At 48.4% G+C, this 20,508-nt stretch overlaps 1 protein-coding gene across 3 annotated transcripts in view; it reads left to right on the top strand.

Moving 5' to 3' along the window:
* Nucleotides 1-4,994: 4,994 nt before the first annotated feature.
* The window catches only part of Rab11fip1 (RAB11 family interacting protein 1), a 30,688-nt gene continuing 15,174 nt past the window's right edge, over nt 4,995-20,508 (top strand). For 2 of the 3 annotated variants that reach the window (XM_050146756.1, XM_050146755.1), the window contains exon 1: nt 4,995-5,452. In XM_050146756.1, the coding sequence (XP_050002713.1) occupies nt 5,076-5,452 (377 nt within the window). In that variant the 5' untranslated portion in view covers nt 4,995-5,075. The remainder of the gene's footprint in view (nt 5,453-20,508) is intronic. The other variant, XM_050146757.1, reaches the window with a different exon arrangement.

The raw sequence follows: 20,508 nt of genomic DNA, 5'->3' as shown, positions 1-20,508 counted from the left end.
GAGGCTGGAAAGGGAACAAGCCCCTCAGGGGTGGCATTTGATGGGACAACTCAAGGGGTTTGGTCTGCAAAACTTCTGCCTTCCCTCTTATGCCACAAATGGCTCTAGAAGATTCAAGTGGGGCTTGCAGCTAGAAATAAAGAATACGCACTCCTCTGCGGCCCCGTGTTCTACTCCTGACACATACCCCGCTTTACTTTTATAATAAGAATAAATAAATAAACGCCGAATTAAAAAAGTGTTTGTACAGGGTAATGCTGTGGCAGTTGCAGAGATTTAATGGCTGGATGCGTGTTTGAGAATCATTTATATCTCTTCTACTTGGGCGCTTTCTACTGAAAAGAAACTGGAAGAAAGACCTAGCTAGCCGGAAATGGTGCTGCAGCGGTGAGATGCCTATTTCCGGTGTACAACGGAATAAAACAGTGTTCCATCAAAGTGCCAAGAGACAGAGTAGGAAACAGGAGATGCAGGGAAGTCTTTGTGGGTAACGGGCGGAAGAGGGGGCACATTTGTCTTATGGCCTGGCCTTGGCATTATAGAGGAGTCTAAAGCTTTCTCTGAGAGGTCTTGACAACACCTTCATGTAATCTATGACATAGCCTTGTTAAATAAAGGCAATAGCATCAAGCTTACAAAAAAGACCTATGGGCATTATCTCTATCGGCTTCTGCCAGTTTTTTATTTCAAAAAAAAATTTTTTTGGAGGGGAGGGGTTGTTTCTTCTTCTTGGTAGTACTGTGCAGTACTTCATGGACAGCAGACAAGGGCTCCACCACTAAGCCAAGCAGGGCAATGGAAAGAGACCCTGATGTGGGAGATCTGCACTTCCTCATCCCTCAGTGAGTCAGCCCGAGAGACTCTGGTTTCTTCTGCATCATAGTTAGCTTTCGATTGCTGTGATAAACGCCACGTCTAAAACAACTGGGGGATTTATTTCCATTTTACAGCTTATAGACAATCACCCAGGGAAGTCAGGCCAGGGCTTCAAGGCAGGCACTGAAGCAGAGGACATGGAGGAGTGCTGCTTACTGACTTGCTCAAACAACCCAGGCCTGCCTACCCAGGGCTGGCACCATCTCTATGGGCTGGACCTCTCACGTCAATCATTAATCAAGAAAATGCTTCACAGACATGCCTACAGGCCAGTCTGATGGAGGCATTTTCTCAGTGGAGAGTCCCTCGTCCCAGATATATCTAGGTTTTTGTCAAGTCGACAAAAAAAAAAAAAAAAAAACCCAGCTCTGAGTGGTTGTGGCTAATACCTTCAATCCCAGAATTCAGGAGGCAGAGGCAGGCAGATCTCTGTGGGTTCGAGGCCAACCTGGTCTACAGAGAACCATGACAACCACGCAGACAGGGCTACAAGGTGAAATCCTGTCTCAAAAACCAAAACCAAAACCAAACCAACCAAACAAATAAAAAAACCAAAACCAAAAAACCAACCCACACATTCCTCAAACCTTCACAACAGAAGGCAGGCAGTCACAGGCAGCCTAGTGGGCAGGTGCCAAGGCAGCTGGACACAAGAGGCTGGCCAGCTATTTACCAGTGCTGGGTGAATGAATCACTCTGGGTGGAAGTCTGTCACCACCACACCCTGGAATCTTCGGGGAAGAATGAGAACGGGCAGCCACCATTACCAGACTCTCCCAGCCCCTCCCTGGACTGCCACCTCAGCCACCTAAACTCCATAGACATCTCTCTCTCTCTCTCTCTCTCTCTCTCTCTTTTTTTTTTTTTTTTTTTTGACTTAAACCTTCTTGTGATAGTGATTGGCAACTGGGAGGGCGGTGACTGTCCCTTTGCTTGAATAGTTCCTCTCTCCTCCCTCATCTTGGAGGAGGAAGCTGCGGGCTGGCCACTACAAATCTGCATTCCTGATCGTAGCCCATCCTGGTCCCTGCCCGTAGAGAGGCCCCGAGCCTTCCTGCAGCTGGCTGTGCTTTGCTTCTATCGCAGGAGGACAGCTGCTGCCCTGCCTGTCCAGTCTAACCTGCCGGGCACCTTGTCTGTGTGCTCAGGGTTGACTGAAACTCTTCCTCTTTCAGTTGGACCCAGGAGTAGGCGGGTCAGAGTGGGCGGAAGAGCTGTTCTCTCTCCCTCTCCACCCCGGAGGTATTTACAAACATTCCCGATGGCCGGGGAAGGTAGTTGGCCTGCCTTTAGGATAACCAGCTGCCTAGGGGTGGCGCTGCAGGCGGTGGGCAGTCAGAGCCCCTAGTCTGTCAGCCTTGCCGCAGCCCTTGCCAGTGTGCCTGGGTATCCCTAGTCAGGTTACAGTGTTGTCAAAATGGGAGCAGATACATTCTCACTCAGTCACTGAGTCTTGGGGACAGTGTGCTGAGGTCCCAAGAATAAGAGGAAAATAACGACCCTGTAGGTCTGCAACTGACTTACTAGAAAACGTCCTATTCCCTTTTTATTGAAGAAGGTCCATTTCCCTCCCTGAGCTGACTGAGCCTAGCCCCAGGCAGCTCACTTGGCCCCTGCTGGGAGTCCACTGTCAGAGAAAAAGCGCCTTACCTGTGGGGTGGTGAGGTGGCACTGCCCTCCCCGATCCTGCCAACCCTGTTTAGTCCGCCTCTGTGTGACAGAAACCCAAACACACAAGGTCACGAATGCTCAAGATTTCACAGCCCTAGTTCCACCTCACTCTCCTTATCCCTGTCATGAGTGAAGAGATGCTGTCCCCTGCTCCCTGCTCACCCTGAGAAACTGCCCAGCTCTGGTTTAATCCCTGTTCTCTCCCTTGTGGAAGTAGCAAAAATAAATAAATAAATAAATAAATAAATAAATAAATAAATAAATAATAGAAATAAAAAAAGAGTGTGGGAGCTGAGCAACATGGCCCATGTCTGTAATCTCCACCCTCAGAGGGCAAGACAGGACAAAGAGAAGTTTGAGGTCAGCCTGCTGCTATACATGCAGATACCTTGTTTTCCTTAAAAATAAGTAAATAAACCAATATACAGTAAAAAAATAAATGTTTAAAATTATTTTTGTTTTATGTGTATGGGTGTTTTGCCTGCGTGTATGTCTGTGTACCACATACACGTCTGGTCCCTGTAGAGGCCAGAAGAGGCTATCAGATCCTCTTGAACCTCAGAGAGTTGTGAGCTGCCGTGCGGGTGCTGGGAATCACACCTGGGTCATCCGGAAGAACAAGAAGTGTTCTCAACTGCTGTGCTATCTCTCTAGCCTCAATAATTTTGGAGGAAATCAGAGTTGAAAACTCCCTCCCAGAGCCAAAGTGGGTGCCAGACCTAGACGTTGTCTAGCTGGGGGGCACTGAAGAAGCAGGACAGCCAATTGAGTATAAACAGCGAGGATGGGCAAGGGGCAGGCAGATGGCACAGGGAAAGAGTCTCCAGGGAGAAATGAATGAAGGCAAATGGCTGTCACCTGCAAGTTCTTCCCTGTCACAGCTGTCTGGACACACTTTAAGGATGCTAACGCTCTCAGTTCTCCAGAGGCTAGCTCACCTCTGGGTATAAATTCCCAAGACCGGTGTTGATAATCTGCATGACCTTGCTATCTTGGCAGTCTTATGGTCTTTCTTATTTTTGCCGCCGCTGCTGCTGCCGCCACCGCCATCATCACCCTCCCCTTGCCTAAAGACTGAGAAAGAAGGGAGTTGAAGAAGTCACCTGCCTCCTAGGTGGCTACAAACCTTGGAGAAATCTTTGTGAAGCAGTGGGGAGTGTTTGCTTGGGTAGCTAGGACAGTCAAAAAGACAATGGAAGCAGCTCAGGCCTGGAGGGAGAGAAACTGTCTGGGCTGCAGGCTTGTTTATCCAGAAGTCAAGGAAAACAGAGGGGTGGGACCCAAAGAGGAATGCCTTCAGGTCTCTAAGTGAGAAATTAATGCAGCTGGTGGTGATGCAACGCTGCAGGGGTTCCAGATGTTAGGAATGCTATTGACAGGTCGACGGGCATGGGCAGGCACCCAGAGGAGGGGGAGGGAAACCTGGGGACCTTGGTGGACCTGGTATCCTGAGAATGTGGTAGAGCAAGAGGAGCAGTAAATTCTAGCACGGGAGGCAGGACACCAGGGTTCTAGTCCCAGCTTTAATGCAGGACACTTGGAAGTGTCACATTTTTTTTCTTCCCTGAACCTTTCCTAAATCCTAAGACCTAAACGCCTTCAGAGCTCCATTTACAGACTGAAGACTCGCCACGCCACAGGAGACTTCAGCCTTGGAAGGATGATGCCCTGAAACACACAGGGAAGTCACCAATCTACTAGTCACCGGGAACAAGAAAGTCGGGTGGGAGGGCAGAGATGGAGCCCAGGGACAGACGCAAGAGGCTAAGTAGGAAGAAATGGGGAACCGAGGGGATTAGTTTGGCAAACCCATTTCCAGTTCCCCCTTCTTGCTCTTCCTAACCGAGCCTCACCTTATTTGGTGAGGGAAGGTGGCACAGGCCGGCCTATCACTTACCCTCCATTCCCGTTCCCCTTCGCAGGCCCAAATAACATCCTTCTACCGTCCCTGGTGCCTATCTTCCGCTAGAGCAGTACCCAGGGGACCGGGGCAAGAGGAGCAGTGCTTGCCATCGTCCCGTTTATCCTGGACACTTTCGGAACCCTCCCCACGCGCACGCAACTGTGCCGAAAACTTAAATGTATCACTTTCTTTACAGCAGTCCAAGCGATGAGCGTCGCCTTGTTTCACATGAGGAAACTGAGGCAAAGTTTTAAGTGATCTACACAAGGTCACACACCTGCGGTTTGCTGGTGCACGCTTAGTAATTAATCATGATTTCCAAGCCAGAGTTTCCGCCTAGTTTCCGTTGCATCCTATGGACTCCAGGCAGCTGAGGACCCCATCTAGCATCGCTACCTCACAGATCCAAAAGCTTCAGCAAGCGCGAGCCCACGTGACCTTTAGGTCCCCGCCTTCTCCAGGTCCCGCCCCGCTCTGGCCCCCCTCCGGCAGGTGGCGCGTGGGCGCGGGGGCGTGGCGGGGGCGTGACCGGAAGCCTTAAAGCGGCCAGGGAGCCGGGTGGGCGGTTCATACCGACGCCGCGGCTACCTTGTGGCCTCCCAGCTGGGAGCGGCGGTCGGCCACCATGTCTCTGGGGGCCTCAGCGGGCCGGGGTCTGGGGACCATGTGGTCCCCTACACACGTGCAGGTGACGGTGCTACAGGCGCGGGGCCTGCGGGCCAAGGGTCCCGGGGGCACGAGCGATGCGTACGCGGTGATCCAGGTGGGCAAGGAGAAGTACGCCACGTCGGTGTCGGAGCGCAGCCTGGGCGCGCCCGTGTGGCGCGAGGAGGCCACCTTCGAACTGCCGCCTCTGCTGTCCTCGGGGGCCGCGCCCGCCGCTGCCGCCACCCTGCAGCTCACCGTCCTGCACCGCGCGCTGCTCGGGCTCGATAAGTTCCTGGGTCGCGCCGAGGTGGACCTGCGGGAGCTGCACCAGGACCAGCGCCGCAGGAAGACACAGTGAGTTGGCGTGGGGCATCGAGGGGCGTAAGGGCTCTGGGGCGGTGCTGCTCCTGGGGGGCGAGCGGGGCAGCCACCGCGCGATGGCTTCGCCCGCAAGTCTCACCTAACCCAGCTTCTCGTCCGGGTGTCACGTCCCAGTTCTCCCAGGATGGGGAGCTTTTGGAAGGCAGGAGAGGTTTTGAATCCTCTGGGCGCCACGAAATGCACAGTACACAGATAAGCACTAGATGAATTTTTGATGAATTGAAACAATATGCGGGTAGGAGAATTCCTATTAGGTTGGGTAGTGTGCGCCTGACATGCTGCTGCGTTAACTTAGGTGGAAGGCCCCTGGGTATTTTGTTAAGCTTGACGTTTAGAGCTGAAAACCCTTGGGGCAAGGACCAGAGAAAACTAATTGGAATGAAAGCCCCAACACCGCAGAGCTGAACGATTGCTGGGCGGATGGCTAAGAGGAGGCGTGGGGAAAACAATGGGGGGGGGCAAAATAAGACCAAAAAAAAAAAATACCCCACCAGTCTGGTGATTGCTGACTCACATTGCCACCTGGAACTGTCCCTCAGCATGAAGTCTAAAACAATTTGGTGTTTTTCTCGGCGTGTGTGTATGTGTGTGTGTGTGTGGGGGGATTCTAGTTAGTGGTAGGTGATGGCCCCAAGATCAGTAGAAGCGAGCATTGTGGCGCTCTGGAGTTGGGTAAAGTCTGTCTGGATCAAATTCCCGGTAGGTGGCTACTCACTCACCCACCTCTTGCTCCTCAGTTGAAGGGATTGACAGGGAGGGCGTCCTAATTCTGCAGGAAAAGCTGGGTAAACCCCAGTTCACTTTAAAGACTTACGGATTTATTTGTTCTTGTTCACTGGTTTTCGGAAGGGGCAGCTTAGCCGGTGGAGCATTTGATTCCGTTCATCTCATGTACCGAAGAAAGCTTAGGTTCGCCTAACTGGTTACTTGGCTTGTTTATGAGAAAGCACCTGTTCAGCCCCAGTACTTGAGACATACAGTGTTTTAACTTTTCCTTGGGGTGGGGCAGGAGGAGCCAGAGCACCTGCAGTTTCCAGGAGAGGGCAGTTCAGCTTCAGCATGCATGAGTCCAGTTGAAATACCGGATTCGTTTTTGTGGCCACAGATGAATAGGCATTGCTGAACTCAAAAAAGGAGAGCTTTGATGTGAGGCTGCATGGGGTATCCCAAAGCAACCACTTACACACCGTACCGTGCCTGTGGCGCGGAAGCCATCCTTATTTGCCATCTTGATTAAATGGCATTTGAGGGGCTTGAGTTGTTGTCTGTTGACTCTTCTTCATATTGCCCCTTTCCAAGATGAATGTTCACGTCTCTGTTTGCTATCTGTTTCTTATATGACAGTTTCATGCCCTTGCAAGATAGATTACACTTCCCTGCCAGAGATGGGGTTTCCAGACTCCTGGGCTCACATCTCCTTGGTCCTGACTCACAGTTGGGTTGCTCAGGCTCTAAACACCCCAGCTTCCCTATTTACAAATGGAGCATGCTGCTACCCTTAATTGATGTTTGGAAAGGGCTGCAGCTTCCTGGGAGAATGAAGCCAGTGTGAAGGTTCAAAAGGTCCTGCACTGCTGTGTGAGGGACGAAAACCTCCTTAAGCTCTCCTTCATCTCTGTATCGTTTTCTCTCATTTTCTCCAAGGTAATCCCCTAAGCCTACATGGTTGTTCCTGTTTCTGTCACATGAGCGGGTTACCACTTAGTCACAATATTGACTAGCCGGGAAATTGTGCTTACTTTGTGGGTTTTTATAACTGCCACGGACTGTCTTTGCTTTTCAACAAGAAGGTGATACTGCAAAGTTTCCGTCTGCCCCTTTCTGGGGCTTTCCTAGCTTCTGGTTAAGCCTATCTGATCCCTGGAATAATAATTCCAAGATGCCCCAGGTAGCTCAGAGTTAAAAATAAGATATAGCCTGAGAGGTGTCAGTTTTAACAGAAAGGGTTATTAATGGTTTGATTCCACCTTATATGTAAAACAAAAAGCTAAAATCTTGGTCTGCTCTCTCTGTGTGTGTGTATGTTTTTTTTTTTTGTGTGTGTGTGTATGTATGTAGCAAAACAGTTACTGAACAAAGGGTAGTTTTTTTTTTTGTTTCAGACACAGAAATTTGCGGTCCATTATGTTAAGAGCCAATTTACGAATCATTCTCTTGACAAACCCCTATACAGCAAATTTATCTGCAGACAAGAGAATATGCTTTTTATCACGATTCTGAATTTGCTGTCCTAAGTTTAGTGTGATGATACACACTTTTAAAGTAGCCTACTATATTGGGCAGCCTAATATATAGGCAGGATACATTTAGTAACAGGGAATGTATATCCTTCAGTTTAGGAATAGTAAAAAGGAATTGATTTTACTCTGATATGTGTTAAAGACCTGATATTTCAGTGGATGTTGGTTAACTAGGAGCCAGTTAAGTACCCCGACAACAGCAGACATGAATCCAAAGTATGGTTAGGTAAGCATCGTGTAAGACCCTCAGCCCAGCTTTCTTGTCTCCCGTAGTAGATTGGCTTAAAACAAAAACAGACAAACCTTCTTAAGGGGCTGAGAGCAACAAAATTTGGGAAATAATCTCTTAAAGTAGGGCCGTTATGCAAGTAAACGCCATAAGATTTAGGATTGCCTTAATCTTCGGTTGAGAGAGGAGGGAATGGTGGAGGGGCCATTTCCTGTATCAGCTGAGACTCCGATGCCTGCCTATGAAAGAAAGTGTTTGGATACTGTAGCGGTTAGATGGTTTGAAAAGTTGTAAAAGATAGTGAGATGCCGAAATAGCCACCCGTGGAAAAGTCTGGACTACCGGAAATGAGCTGAGGAGTTGTTTTTCAGAGAGACTGAAGTGTGGAGTGGCTTAGATGACCATCGAGGTCTTGAAGTCACAAGGAAGCCGTTGGAGGTGTGCTTTGGGCTTCTTGTGCGTGTTTAAATTGTTTTATAGCAGGGTGGAAATTTTAAGCAATATTGTTACTGGTTACTATTCACCCCTCCTTCTTTCTAGAATTTCCCTTAAAGATAACGTTGGGCCTTCCTGGAACCATTCATCTCCCAGGCAGCAGGGGTGCCTCCTACTCCTGGCTCTCTGTAGATCTGTGACAAACACCCCTCCCTCATCTTGGCTATGGGATGAAATGACCACAGGAGGGGACCACATCAAAGGTGTCACTAGGTGATGATGGCATTACTTGTGATTTCTTGTGTCAGACGTTCAGTAAGAGTAGAGGAAGTTCTACCTGCTCCACCCCCTTCTCATCTCTAAAGTATATCCGTTCTTTTAATAAATATTGATTTTCCCCCCCCTGATGCTAGGAATTGAACTCAGGGCCTGCTCCAAGCCACTGAACTCTATTCCCAACCATCTAAAATACTTTGTGTGTACGTGTGTTAGGCTTGTGTGCATGGCTCATGTGTGTGGGTGTGCTTGCTGTATGTGCAAGGGTGCGTGTAGAGGCCGGAGACTGACATCAGGTGATCTCAATACTACTCTCTATTGTGCAGGGATCCGAACTTGGGCTCTTATTCATGCCTGGCAGGCACTTTACCAGCTGAGCCCAAAGTGCTTTTTAGGACCGTTGTGTGCCAGATGCTGGGTATAAAGTGCCAGAGGGGCATGGTGCTTGCTTTCAGGAAGTTGAGAACCTTGTTGGGAAGTGGATCATAAACAAAGGAACACAAGAAAGAAATACTGTATTGTGCTCAGTCATGGAGAGCGAAAGCACAAGCTATCAGGAACCAAAGACTGGCACTGGACAGACGCCTGGCAGTTAAGAGCATTGCCTGCTCTTTCAGAGGACTTGGGTTCGATTCCCTGCACCCATGTGGTTCCAGGGTTGCTGACGCTCTCTTCTGGCCTCTAAGGACACTGCCTGCACCCGTGTGAGCAAAACAAAACAACAAAAAAACCCACACACATAGAATCAAAATAAAAAATACGTCTTAGAAAAAAGATTTATTAAAAAAAAAAAAGAACAGGGCTAGAGAGGTGGTTCAGCAGTTAAGAGCACTGACTCCCCTTTAGAGGATCTGGGTTCCATCCCCAGCACCCACTTGGCAGCTCACAGCTGTCTGTAGCTCCAGTTCCAGGGGATTTGATGTTCTCTGTCCTTCGAGGATACTGCATGGACATAGTGCTCTTACGTGCACGCAGGCAATACACCCACATGCATAACACAAATAAAAGGAAATTAGTTACTAGGGAGGCCGAGGCAGGAAGGTTGCTTGAGCCGGAGAACTCAAGGCTAGCCTGGACTGTGTAGCAAGAGCCTAGCTCATAACAGAATAACAGGTAAGCCTTTGTTTTATGCACATGGTGCTAGGATTAAACTCAGTGCTTTCTGCATGCCTGGCATGTGCTGTACTACTGAGCTGTATCCCCAGCTATGAATGTTAGTGAATAAGATGGCCCCTGGGGCAGGCTGAGAAAGAATCAAGAGGAACCCAAGGGGTACTAGGCATGGGCTCAGAGGCAAGCAGGCAGGTGTTTCTAGGAAGCTGGAGGACTGATTGTGTAGTAGGATAAGAGGAAAGAGAAAGGAATAGCTTAGCTTGAAAGAAATAGGAAGCCACCAAGTGTTAAATGCAGGATGGTGTGACCCAGTTTGAACATGGCCTAGTCTGGAATCCCACAGATGAAGTGGAAGGCCGCTGCAATAATTGAAGCCGCGTGCTGGCCATCCTTACAGAGATGGGGAGTAGTGAGTCCTTTCAGGAATATTTTACAGGCATAATTGCTCTGCCTCATGGTAGGGGGTGTGGGGGAGGAAGTGATAAGATTAAACAAGTAAAATAAAGGGAGGGACGTGCTGAAAGTGAACCAGGAAATCGTTCTGCTTTCTTACCCCAGCAATCACCCTGATACCAGGGTGAGGTCACCATGGCAAGGACAACTTTGGGCAGTGCCACTTGTGAGTTGAGTCTTCTGTTGAAATGAATGACTCGGGCACACTGTTGAAAGCAGGGTGTGGCCATGTACGTCCACATGGCTGTTTCAGAGCAGGCCTAGTGTGGCATTGTGTGACTGGTGTAACTTCATTGGTGTGCTCTGCGAAGCTGATGATGTCATGGTTTCAAGGAAAACCTAATATAACACAACAGTGGAGAGAGCAGCCCTGTACAAAAACCAAGACCGCGTAAACGAACCAGCTGTTTCACATCCGAGACGGCGAGCGTTGAAAAGCCTTGGGCCTTGCCATCTTGCTAAGTCCCCTTCTGTACAAGACCTTTGCCGTGTTTCTATAGCTACCATCCGAGGAAGAGTTTTATAAGTAGTATCTGATAGGTCACTTGGACTGTAGCTATTAACTTTGAAATATAATAATTATATTAAAAGCAGTATGTGTACTCGTTAAAATGGCATGGACTCCAACATATAGTTGCTTAGATCATTAAAGCACTCTGTCCTGGGGAGTGCTGCGTCTCCCTCTCTCCTCCAGCGGGTCAGCTAGCTCTGGGTTAGCTCCAGAGGGCCAGGGAGCTCAGGACTGAGATGGAAGACAGCAATAGGAGGCCATTTGATCTTTTCATCTTAAAGCAATTCCCAGCGTGACCTTTTGTTCTGGATCCAGCGCAGGCCTCTAAATCTCAGGGCCTTTGAACTCCAGCAAAACTATGCCCAAGCCTTGTATTAGCAAGTGGCTCTTTGTTCTCCACAGTGTGTCCTGAGTCAGACAGAGGTCATGCCTCCCCCCCCCCCCAAAACCATGCCTAAGGTGTCTGCTTTCACCTGACCACTCCTGTCTTGTTTATTGTGTGATAAGGGACTTGGTCATTGTTGAGCCCCAGTGAGTGGCTCGCAGAGCGCATAGCTGAGGTACCTGCGGTCAAGGTAGTTGGCATTCAAGGTTTTGGTTTGTTTGGCGAGTGGGTTGGTTTGAAACACGTAGTCCAGTCTGGCCTCCAGCCCTCCATCCTCCAGTGTCTGCCTCCTTTGTACTAGAGTTACTGGAGGGCACCGTCACACCTGGCCAAGAGAGCCTCTTTTCCTGAAGGAATGTGTTGATAGTCTGGTAAAGAAAAACCAAGGCTCCGAGTCTCCAGGGCGTCGCTGGGGAACATGAGGAATGTGCCCTGGAAAGAAGAAAGGCAGCTGTGAGGATCTTGCCTGGATGCCAGCCATTGAGATACCCCAAGGGAAGGCATTTACAAGTAACCTTAGGGAAGTATTGCTAGAGATGGGGCCACTACGATCCTCTGCTTTCTTTTGGGGTTTTCAAGACAGGGTTTCTCTGGATAACAGTCCTGGCTATCCAGGAACTCACTTAGTACACCAGGCTGGGCTTGAACTCACAGACATCCTCTACCTCTGCCTCCCAAATGCTGGGGTTAAAGGCGTGCACCCCCCCTCCGCCCCCCGGCACGCTTCATTTATTTGTGTGTGTTCTTCTGAGATCAAGAATGTAGCTAACCTCCAGAGGTACTAGAACTTCCAGAAAGCCTGGTCTATCTAAAAAGGCCTCTTGTTATCACCAAGAATGTCTGGTTTGAAGGGCAGGTACAGCAGCCCGAGTCCTGGGTGTTTGCTCAGGGCTGGGGCCTCTCAGAGCTCCGTTCTCTCCTGGTCAGTGACCGTGACCTGCAGTGCACCAGCATGGAACTTTTCACTTTTACTGATCATTTGTTATTGAGATGAGATTTTAAAATAAAACTCTTTGGGTATGTTTTCTTCCCGCTTTGAACTTGCCAGTGATTACAATATAAATCCCAGGTTCTCTGCTCCCGTGCCAGGAGCTCATAGAGGGGAGCACAGTTCATTTGTGTGCAGGGTGAGGGGCGGATGGGATGGTCTTTGATGTTGGGCCCTGAAGTTTGTTTTCTTTTGTCTTGGCCAAGGCATGGGGTTGGGGGAGTGGGGAGGGGGAGCATCAGACTAGGCTCTTACTTTTCCCACCCTTAAACTCTTTTTGTGAGGGACATCACTGTCATGATAAATTCCTTTGCCAGGCCAAACGTGATACATGAGTGGCCGTTATAGCCCGGGAAGAGCTGAGGTCCCAGGTCTCATCATACAGTAGTACCATTTGTGGCTATCTTAAATACGATCAACTTCATAAGTAGATAACTTTAGAAATGATAGGCTTACGTGTTGAAAATGAGTTTTTTTTTTTTTTTTTTTTGAGGCAGGGTCTCTTTTGTGGCCATGATTGTCCCTGAACTGGCTCTGTAAACCAGGCTGGCCTCAAACTAGGAGATCTACCTGCCTCTGCCTCCCAAGTGCTGGGATTAAAGGCGTGCGCCACCACCACCCGGCTGAATAAAAATTTCTAATTCTTAGAAAATATTTTAATAAGGGTGCTTAGAATGCTTAGAATTGTTGTCTGCTTAGAAGCACCCTGATCCATATGTACCGAAATCAGCTGTGGTGCCCCCTGGCACTGCTAATCCCAGGAGCCTCTGGGTCCCCACCCACCCACTGGTATAAAAGCCATAAAGCCTTCAGTGATGATCTTCACATCCCCAATAAGTTCCAGAACATATACTTTGATCACGTTATTTTTAAGTTCTTCCGTTAAAAAAAAAAATCCTTAGGGAAATTACGTAATACTAATTATATAGGTGAATGTTTTCCTACGTCTTCGGTCTTCAAATGCCAGTCCATCAATACTTAGGTTAGGTGGGCTTGTTTGACTATTTGGTAACATACTTAGAACGGTTTGTCTTCCCCATTTTCATGTCAGGAACCTTGTGACTGGGTCACTTGTAGGGTACTCAGGGGGTGGGATGTCATGCAGCCATCGGAATTGGTGGTATGATGATTATAAGGCGTGTGCCATAGGCTGCAAAAAACTGCCCATGCATTCTGATTCCGGCTAAGTCGTAATTATAGCTAAGACTTACAGCAGGCCTTCTTCTAGGCACTTACATACATTAAATCATCTCAACTTTATGACATCCTTCTGAGGCAGGGACCCTCAGCCTTGTCTCAGGGGGAGCTGGAACCAGTTGGGTCATCTGGGAGCTGTTAACTGTACAGGAAGTAAAATTAAGGGGGATGTATGAAACAGTAGTGGTTGGATTAGCACGGGGATTGAGTGCGTGTCTAAAAACATACCTGATTTTTCCTTTTCTTGTAACCTGTCTTTTGTACGTGTGTGAGGGGGCGATTTTGTTTTTGCTTTTGTTTGTTTTCGAGACGGGATCTTGCTAGGTAGCTCAGACTGGCCTAAAACTCTCTCAGATCCTCCTGCCTCAAGTCAAAGCACTGGATTCCAAGCAAACTCCACCGTGCTCTGTTGGTTTGAGTCCCAGGGACCTAACTCCAGTCATCTAGGCCAGCCACAAAAGCCTTATCTGCTAAGCCATCTCACTGCTCCAAATCCTTCTTCACCTGCCCTTCCTGTGTTCTCTTCTTCCTGTCTATTACCAGCTCTCGGGACTGAGTTTGGTGGCTCCTTATAAGGAGCTTTTCAGTGCGGAAAATTAAAATTAGAGGGCAGAAATTAAAGCAACTGCAGGAGCCGTCCACTGCTCGGGGTGGACTCGTTCTTCCGGCCACTGACAGTGGGCAGAAGGAAGGTTCGGGAGTGGAGGGTTAGCCAATGGGTAATTCTGTAATCAAAGTCAGGCCCTGTTGCCACCTACCCACCTCGTTCCACAACGAAACTTGCTGAACTGCACGGCGGCTGTAGAGTCCACACTGCCAACGTGATACAGGTCATAAGCATTCCCACCCTGCCGCTCGCTCTGCGCGACTGCTCCGCGCTGCTGCCGTGCTATCCAGGGCACAGATGTTTGGATCTCAGCAGCCCACAGCGTGGCATTCTGCCCTACTTATAATCCCCAGGGAAGACGGTTTCTGAGCTGCTTCACAAGACACCTCCGTCTAGGAGAAGACTGTCTTGCTTCCTGACACCCTTAGGGCGCCGCTCTGTTCTTCCTTCCTCCTGGAAGAGCCATAACCCTCAGGGTCCTGATGCTGCTGGGTTTCTGTGAGGATGACCCTGACTTGTGCCACAGCGGGTAGTTGAGATTTGGCCTGAAAAGGGAAGTGTGTAGTTGTGCTGACCCTGAAGTCCGAGTTAGACCCAGAGACCTCGAAATGAACTCTGTGTGTCTAGAGTGGCAGAGCTGGTGGTGTTCTTGGCCTTCCCTTTTCTGGACCCTTCTGAAGTTCAGAGCAGATGCACGTGTATTAGTTTTCCAAGACAGGTGTCTCTGTAGTCCGTGAGGCCTTAAGTGAGTTGAGAGTCTTGTTTGCGCAGAGTTTGTGCTTTAGTAGGGGTGTCTTTTTACGTGGAATATTTTTGCATGCTGCACGGTGAGGAAGTTTCCAGCAGTTGTGCCGATGTTCAAAGTCAGAAGTTGGCAGCAGGACCAGCGGTGAGGTTCAGAGAGTAAAGGGACTTAATGCCAAACCCTTCTGTACCCAGGAGCCACTCCCCAGCTCCTGTCATGTGTGCTCACCATGACACGATTGCTCCCATACATACCGGGTGTACACACAGATACACACTAGTAAATAAATGCAATTTTCAGATTTTTAAAAGTGAAATAGAAAGGAGGCAGTCCCTGGCAAACCATGGGCCTCTTCTCCACTGTAACTGCGGTGCAAAGCATATAAGTCTGTTTGCATGGGATCTTGAAGACCGTGGTTTCTGTACATCTGGTCACCTTCTGGAATATGACAAGCTCGTTCGCTCCAGCCGCAGGGTGATTCTGAGGCCCTCCTGGCAGCCCTTTACCCCCCAGTGTGAGCTTTATGTGTGTAGGGCTGCCATGGGAAAACTCGTATTTTCCCTTGTCTGTGGAGGAAGATCCTGTCTTCAGCATCCCCTCATTCATCCTCCCTGCCCTTCCAACAAGAGCAGGATTTGTTCAAGACCAGTCTCTCACGATCCTCCTGCCTCCACCTCCCAAGTGCTAGATTATAAATGTGATTGCTTATCTCCTTAAGACACCACTGGGTATAATAACTAGGAAACATAATCAACAATTGGTGTATTTTTAACTGCCTTATATTATCTTGGAACCCTCACCCACCCCCCCCCCCCCCCCCCCAAAAAAAACCTACATAAACACCATGAAGTAGATTAGTTGGATAACTTACGTTTTTCAGTTGGGAGAAAACAAAAGTGGTCGTTATTTCTAGGAGAAGGGCTAGGCATATAGCTTGGTGATGGAGTCCTTGCCTTATATACAAAAATCATAGGATTTTATTTTTTGATAGGTGAATGACTTTTTTCATATCGTGGGCTTAAAAATAAACTTCTTGTATGGGATTATGGCTTTCCTGCTGCACTCTGCCCTTTGGACAGAAAAATGAGCCCAGCCCTGATGGAAAGATTAACGGCCGCTTCCTGGCTCCATGTGAAAGGTGATGCTGAACACCTACACTACAGCCCTGTGCTGTGTGGCCATGCTGGGTCGGAGGTTAGTTATTAACTGCTTCTCAGAGGGGACAGGAATTAAGTGAATTTAAAAAAAAAAAAGACAGAAGCACCAAAAAACTGGTGTTGATAGTAATGTTGAAGCCCACAGCCGTAATCTGATTTGGGATTCCAGAGGGCGTGATTCGTGAACTTTGTTAATGGAGTTTTCAGGCTCAGAGCCTGGGCTCTGGCAGATCAAAGGCTTGCCCAGCGCCCCAGTGTGCCCCTAAAGAAACAAGTAGTGCTGAAAAGCAGGAAAGGGGGTGTGTGTATTCCACACAGCCACAGTGGAAGGAGGTCTGGCAGCCCTCAAGTCTGACTTGAGGTGGGTTTAAATACAGGGCAAATGGTACGCATAACTAAGCAGTCCCGTCATGGCGTGACCCCCCACCCCATCATCCATCAGCATTACCAGGCTCCAGTGTTCCCTGCAGAATTCTGAAATCTCTCCCTTGGGAGAAGTTTCCTCCTCTAGCCGGCACCTTCCTTTTCCTTTCCTCACCGTGAGACTCCTGAGGACATTTTAATATTTGGGACACAAGTCTCTTAGACTATCTTGTCTGACCATGAGGGCACAACCCGCAGAATCAACTAAGCCGGCTCATAGGGGCTCAGAGAGCCTGCATCAGGGAGCCTGCATGGGTCTGAGCGTGTATGTATGGTTTCTGGTTGAGTAGTTTGGTGGTCTTGTGGGACTCTTAACAGTGTGTGTTGGGGGTGGGGATCTCTGACTTTTTGCCTGCCCTTAGGACCCTTTTCCTCCTATTGGGTTGCCTTGTTCAACCTTAATAGGAGGGTTTGTGCCTAACTTATTATAATTTGCTATTCTGTGCTCAGTTGTTATCCTGGGATGCCTGCACTCTCCCTCTGGAAATGGAGGAGTGGATCTAGGGGAGAGAGAATAGATGGGGGGGGGCACTGGGAGGAGTAGAGGAGGTAAAACTTGGTCAGGATGTAATGCATATAAAGAACTTTAAAAAATAAAAAGAACGAAACAAGAAAAAAAGAGTATCTTGTCTGCTGGCTGCCAGGCGATTTCACTGTGGCTTCTGGTTAAGCTGATGTCAAGCGTCTCTTGGTGGCCTGGCTTTTTAGCAGGAGGGTTGTATTGGCCGAAACATTTCTTTCTTTGCTGTAGTGGGAACACTCTTGATGGGTATTTGTTGGGATGCTTGCTCTCTACCTATGATTCCAACTCTGCTTTCCTCGCCCCTAAAGGGAGCCCTGGAGCTTCCTCGGCTACGGGCTGGTTAACTTCAGGTTTGCTTGTGCAGATGAGCAGCAAGAACAGCTGGTTAGGTTTCTGCTCACCTGTGGTGCTGGAAGTTTCCAAAGCCAGTCCCACTCCAGTGCTTGGGCGGCGGGTACTAATTGGTGGGGAGCATTCTGGGGTTGGGTACAAGTTTGCTTAGGTCCAGGTAACCTTTAGAAAGGCAAGCCTGCTACCAGGAGTGGTCAGGTGGCATGTTCTGAAGGCTTTGAATGCGTTTGCATGCTTCAGAAGCCTAGTGGAGAAGGTCTGGGGTGGGGGTGGGGCAGACCCTTCTCCCTGGGTGGCCCTGATGCCTGCAGCCCCTGCTATGGCCAACTGAGCTTTACATTCAACTTTCAGCCACTTCTCCTTTTCAGGTGCCTGCTAGTAATATTACAAAAGCCAGACACCTTTCATCACCAAGGCAACTGCGTTTACCACGTGACTATCAGGGAAGGAAAAACACAAATAATCCTCTCGACCTCTTGACAAATATGCAAAGTATTCCAGGCCGGGCCTTGCCCTAGAACAGTGTACTGGAAAGATAGGAGACTCGCGTCTCCAGCTGCCCCTGGTCCTCCCTCACCTTTTCATTGCCAGCCCTGCCCGGCATGGCATCTCACTTCACTTTGCTGGGTCTTGGCTGCATTTGTTGGTACAGTTCCAGTTCTTCCTGGCAGTTGTGTGTGTTGCATCCTCAGTGGTCATCTTATGGGTTATGACGGGGCAAGCTGTGTCGGAGTGTCTCCTCTCTCCTTTTATTTTGGGATATTTAAGTTGAAAGAGTATGAACTGGGCTGTAGCTCTGCAGTAGAGTACTTGCCTATCACGCAGGAGGCCTTGTATTTCATCCCTAGCAGCCCCTGCACACATACTCACTTCTGTGCATGCGCGCGCGCACACACACATACACACAAAGGGGGAAAAATCTTAAACCCTCCTCAGAAAGGATTTGAAAATGAATCAGGAGAAGCAGCAAGCCTCCTGGCGGAGGAGAAGGAAGAGGAGCTCAGAAAATGGAGAAGCCTTGCTGCCCTGCACCAGCACTGGGATCCCAGCAATATCTAAGCCTCCTTCCCCTCACCTCCTGTGCAGCTCAAGTCACACGCTGCAGGGCACGCTGCAAGTGCAGCTTCACAGCTCAGCTTCTACTTCCCTGTGTGCCGGGTGAGCCAAATAGCAGGGGGAGATTGGCCTCTGCTGAGCTGCAGTTGGAGGTGAGGGAGGAAGTTGTGCTCATTTGGACAAAACCATCATTTCCTTAGTCTCGGCCCTGGGCTCTTAAGTAGGTCACTGAAGAAAAAAAACAGAAAGTTCCCCATTTGTGAGATGGCCTGTGGCTGGCTGGTTCCTCTGGAGGCCGGCATTTGAAGTTGGTTGTCCCACATTGCACCTGCAACAAACTGGGCTCCCAGTTCACCAGAGATCAGGTTTCCCGACGGAAAATGAATGTCAAGGAGATGCCCCTTTCTGAAGTTTGCAGTCTGAGTAGGTCTCTGGTGCCCCGTCGTTTGCCGTGTCTTCAAGTAGCTTGCAAAGGGCCATGTAAAACACTTGAGTGATGTTTGAAACATTCTTTTCTGATAGCTAAGTCCGACGTGAGTACTTTCGGTCAGTTTTTCATTACTTCCAACTGTGACAAGATGTAAAATTTAGCTTTCTTTCTTTCTTTCTTTTTTTTTTTTTTTGGTTTTTCGAGACAGGGTTTCTCTGTGGCTTTGGAGCCTGTCCTGCAACTAGCTCTGTAGACCAGGCTGGTCTTGAACTCACAGAGATCCGCCTGCCTCTGCCTCCCGAGTGCTGGAATTAAAGGCACGCGCCACCATCGCCCGACTAGCTTTTTATTTCTTACGACGCTGGGGACTGAACCCTAGGCGTTTCATAATGCTAGGCAGGTGTTCCACCATTGACCTACATTCCCAGCCTAAAGTTTATCATTGTAGCCACCAAGTGTGCAGTTGTGTATCCATTCACGTTGTGTAACCAGCACCACCCTCTGTCTCCAGAATCTTTTCATTTTTTCCAGTTTAAACTAGAGTTTAGTACCCTCCAGGCATTATTTCTGTTATGCCCATCCCCCAAGCCCCTCAGCCACCGTTCTAATGTCTATTTCAGTGAATTTGACAGCTCTAGGTATCTGGGTCCCTCATGTAAGTGGAAGCATAATACAATATTTATCATTTGTAGATTTTTTTTTAAATCCAAAATCTTCTTTTTGTTTTTGAAGCTGTATTTTTGTATTTTCCCTTTCTCCCTGCCAAGCTTTATTCCTTTCTGTAATCTTTAATTTTTTTTTATAAGTGTTATGTGTATTGGTGCTTTGCCTGAGTGTATACTTGTGTGCCATATGCATGCAGCTCCCGTGGAGGCAGAAGAGGGTGTTGGATCTCCTGGAACTGGAGTTACAGATGGTTATGAGCCACCATATGGGTGCTGGAAGTTGAACCAGGATCTTCTGGAAGAGCAGCCAGTGCTCTTAACTGCTGAGCCGTCTGGTGTTTATGTATAAATCTGTATAATAACTTAACTGTACTTGCTGAAGGAAAATATGACGTTGGAACTAATTTGATAGAATTCTTCCCTTTATTTTGAGGTGGGGTCTTGCATTTTTGGGTAGGAATTTGAATGTTATTCTTTTTCTTATTAAAAATAATTTTTATACAATATAGTCACTTCTCCCAGATCTTCTTACCCACTCAACTCCATGCCTTTTTTCTCTCATTAACAAGCTGGGCAAATAAAAAAACACACTATAATTTTTTTTCCCCTGAGAGGGATTTGATAGCAACGCCCCACTTAAGACTGAATGTTTCAAGGTCTCCTTCTCTGCATATTGTCCAGTTGTGGGTCTCTGTTAGTTCGTGTCCTTTTGTTTTTCTGAGATCAGGTCTCATTTTGTATCCCTGACTGTCCTGGAACTGGATATGTAGACAGGGCTAGCCTCAAACTCACAGAGATCTGCCTTTTTTTGTCTGCCAGGTGCTGGGATTAAAGGCATGTGTCACCATACCTGACTATGGTGGGGTCTTAGTCTAGCCTCAGAGTTGTATTACCCCCCGCCCCCAATATCTGGGACTCTAGGCTGCATCATTGTGCCAAGTTCTTTATTTTTAGAAAAATCTCATTATTGGATCGTTATTCTAGATGATTATAAGGATTGAGGATAGAGCTCAATGGTATAGAGTACTTGTACGGTATGCTCAAAGCCCTAGGTCCAATCCCTAGTAAGATGCATCGGGTTACCCTTATGTAGCATATGGACAAAAAAAAAAACCCTCAAAAATAAAAGTACAGGGCTAAGGATGTGGCTTGGGCAGAACATTTACCTGCTCTGCTCAACGTTGGCCCTTGTTCCACCCCTTGCACTACAGAAATGAATGGATAATAAAACAGTTCTGTGTTATC

Source organism: Alexandromys fortis, unplaced genomic scaffold (assembly GCF_014885135.2).
Source record: "Alexandromys fortis isolate MF-2015 unplaced genomic scaffold, M_Fortis_MF-2015_v1.1 scaffold_55, whole genome shotgun sequence".
NCBI lineage: Eukaryota > Metazoa > Chordata > Mammalia > Rodentia > Cricetidae > Alexandromys > Alexandromys fortis.
This window is presented reverse-complemented; position numbering and strand designations above follow the sequence as displayed.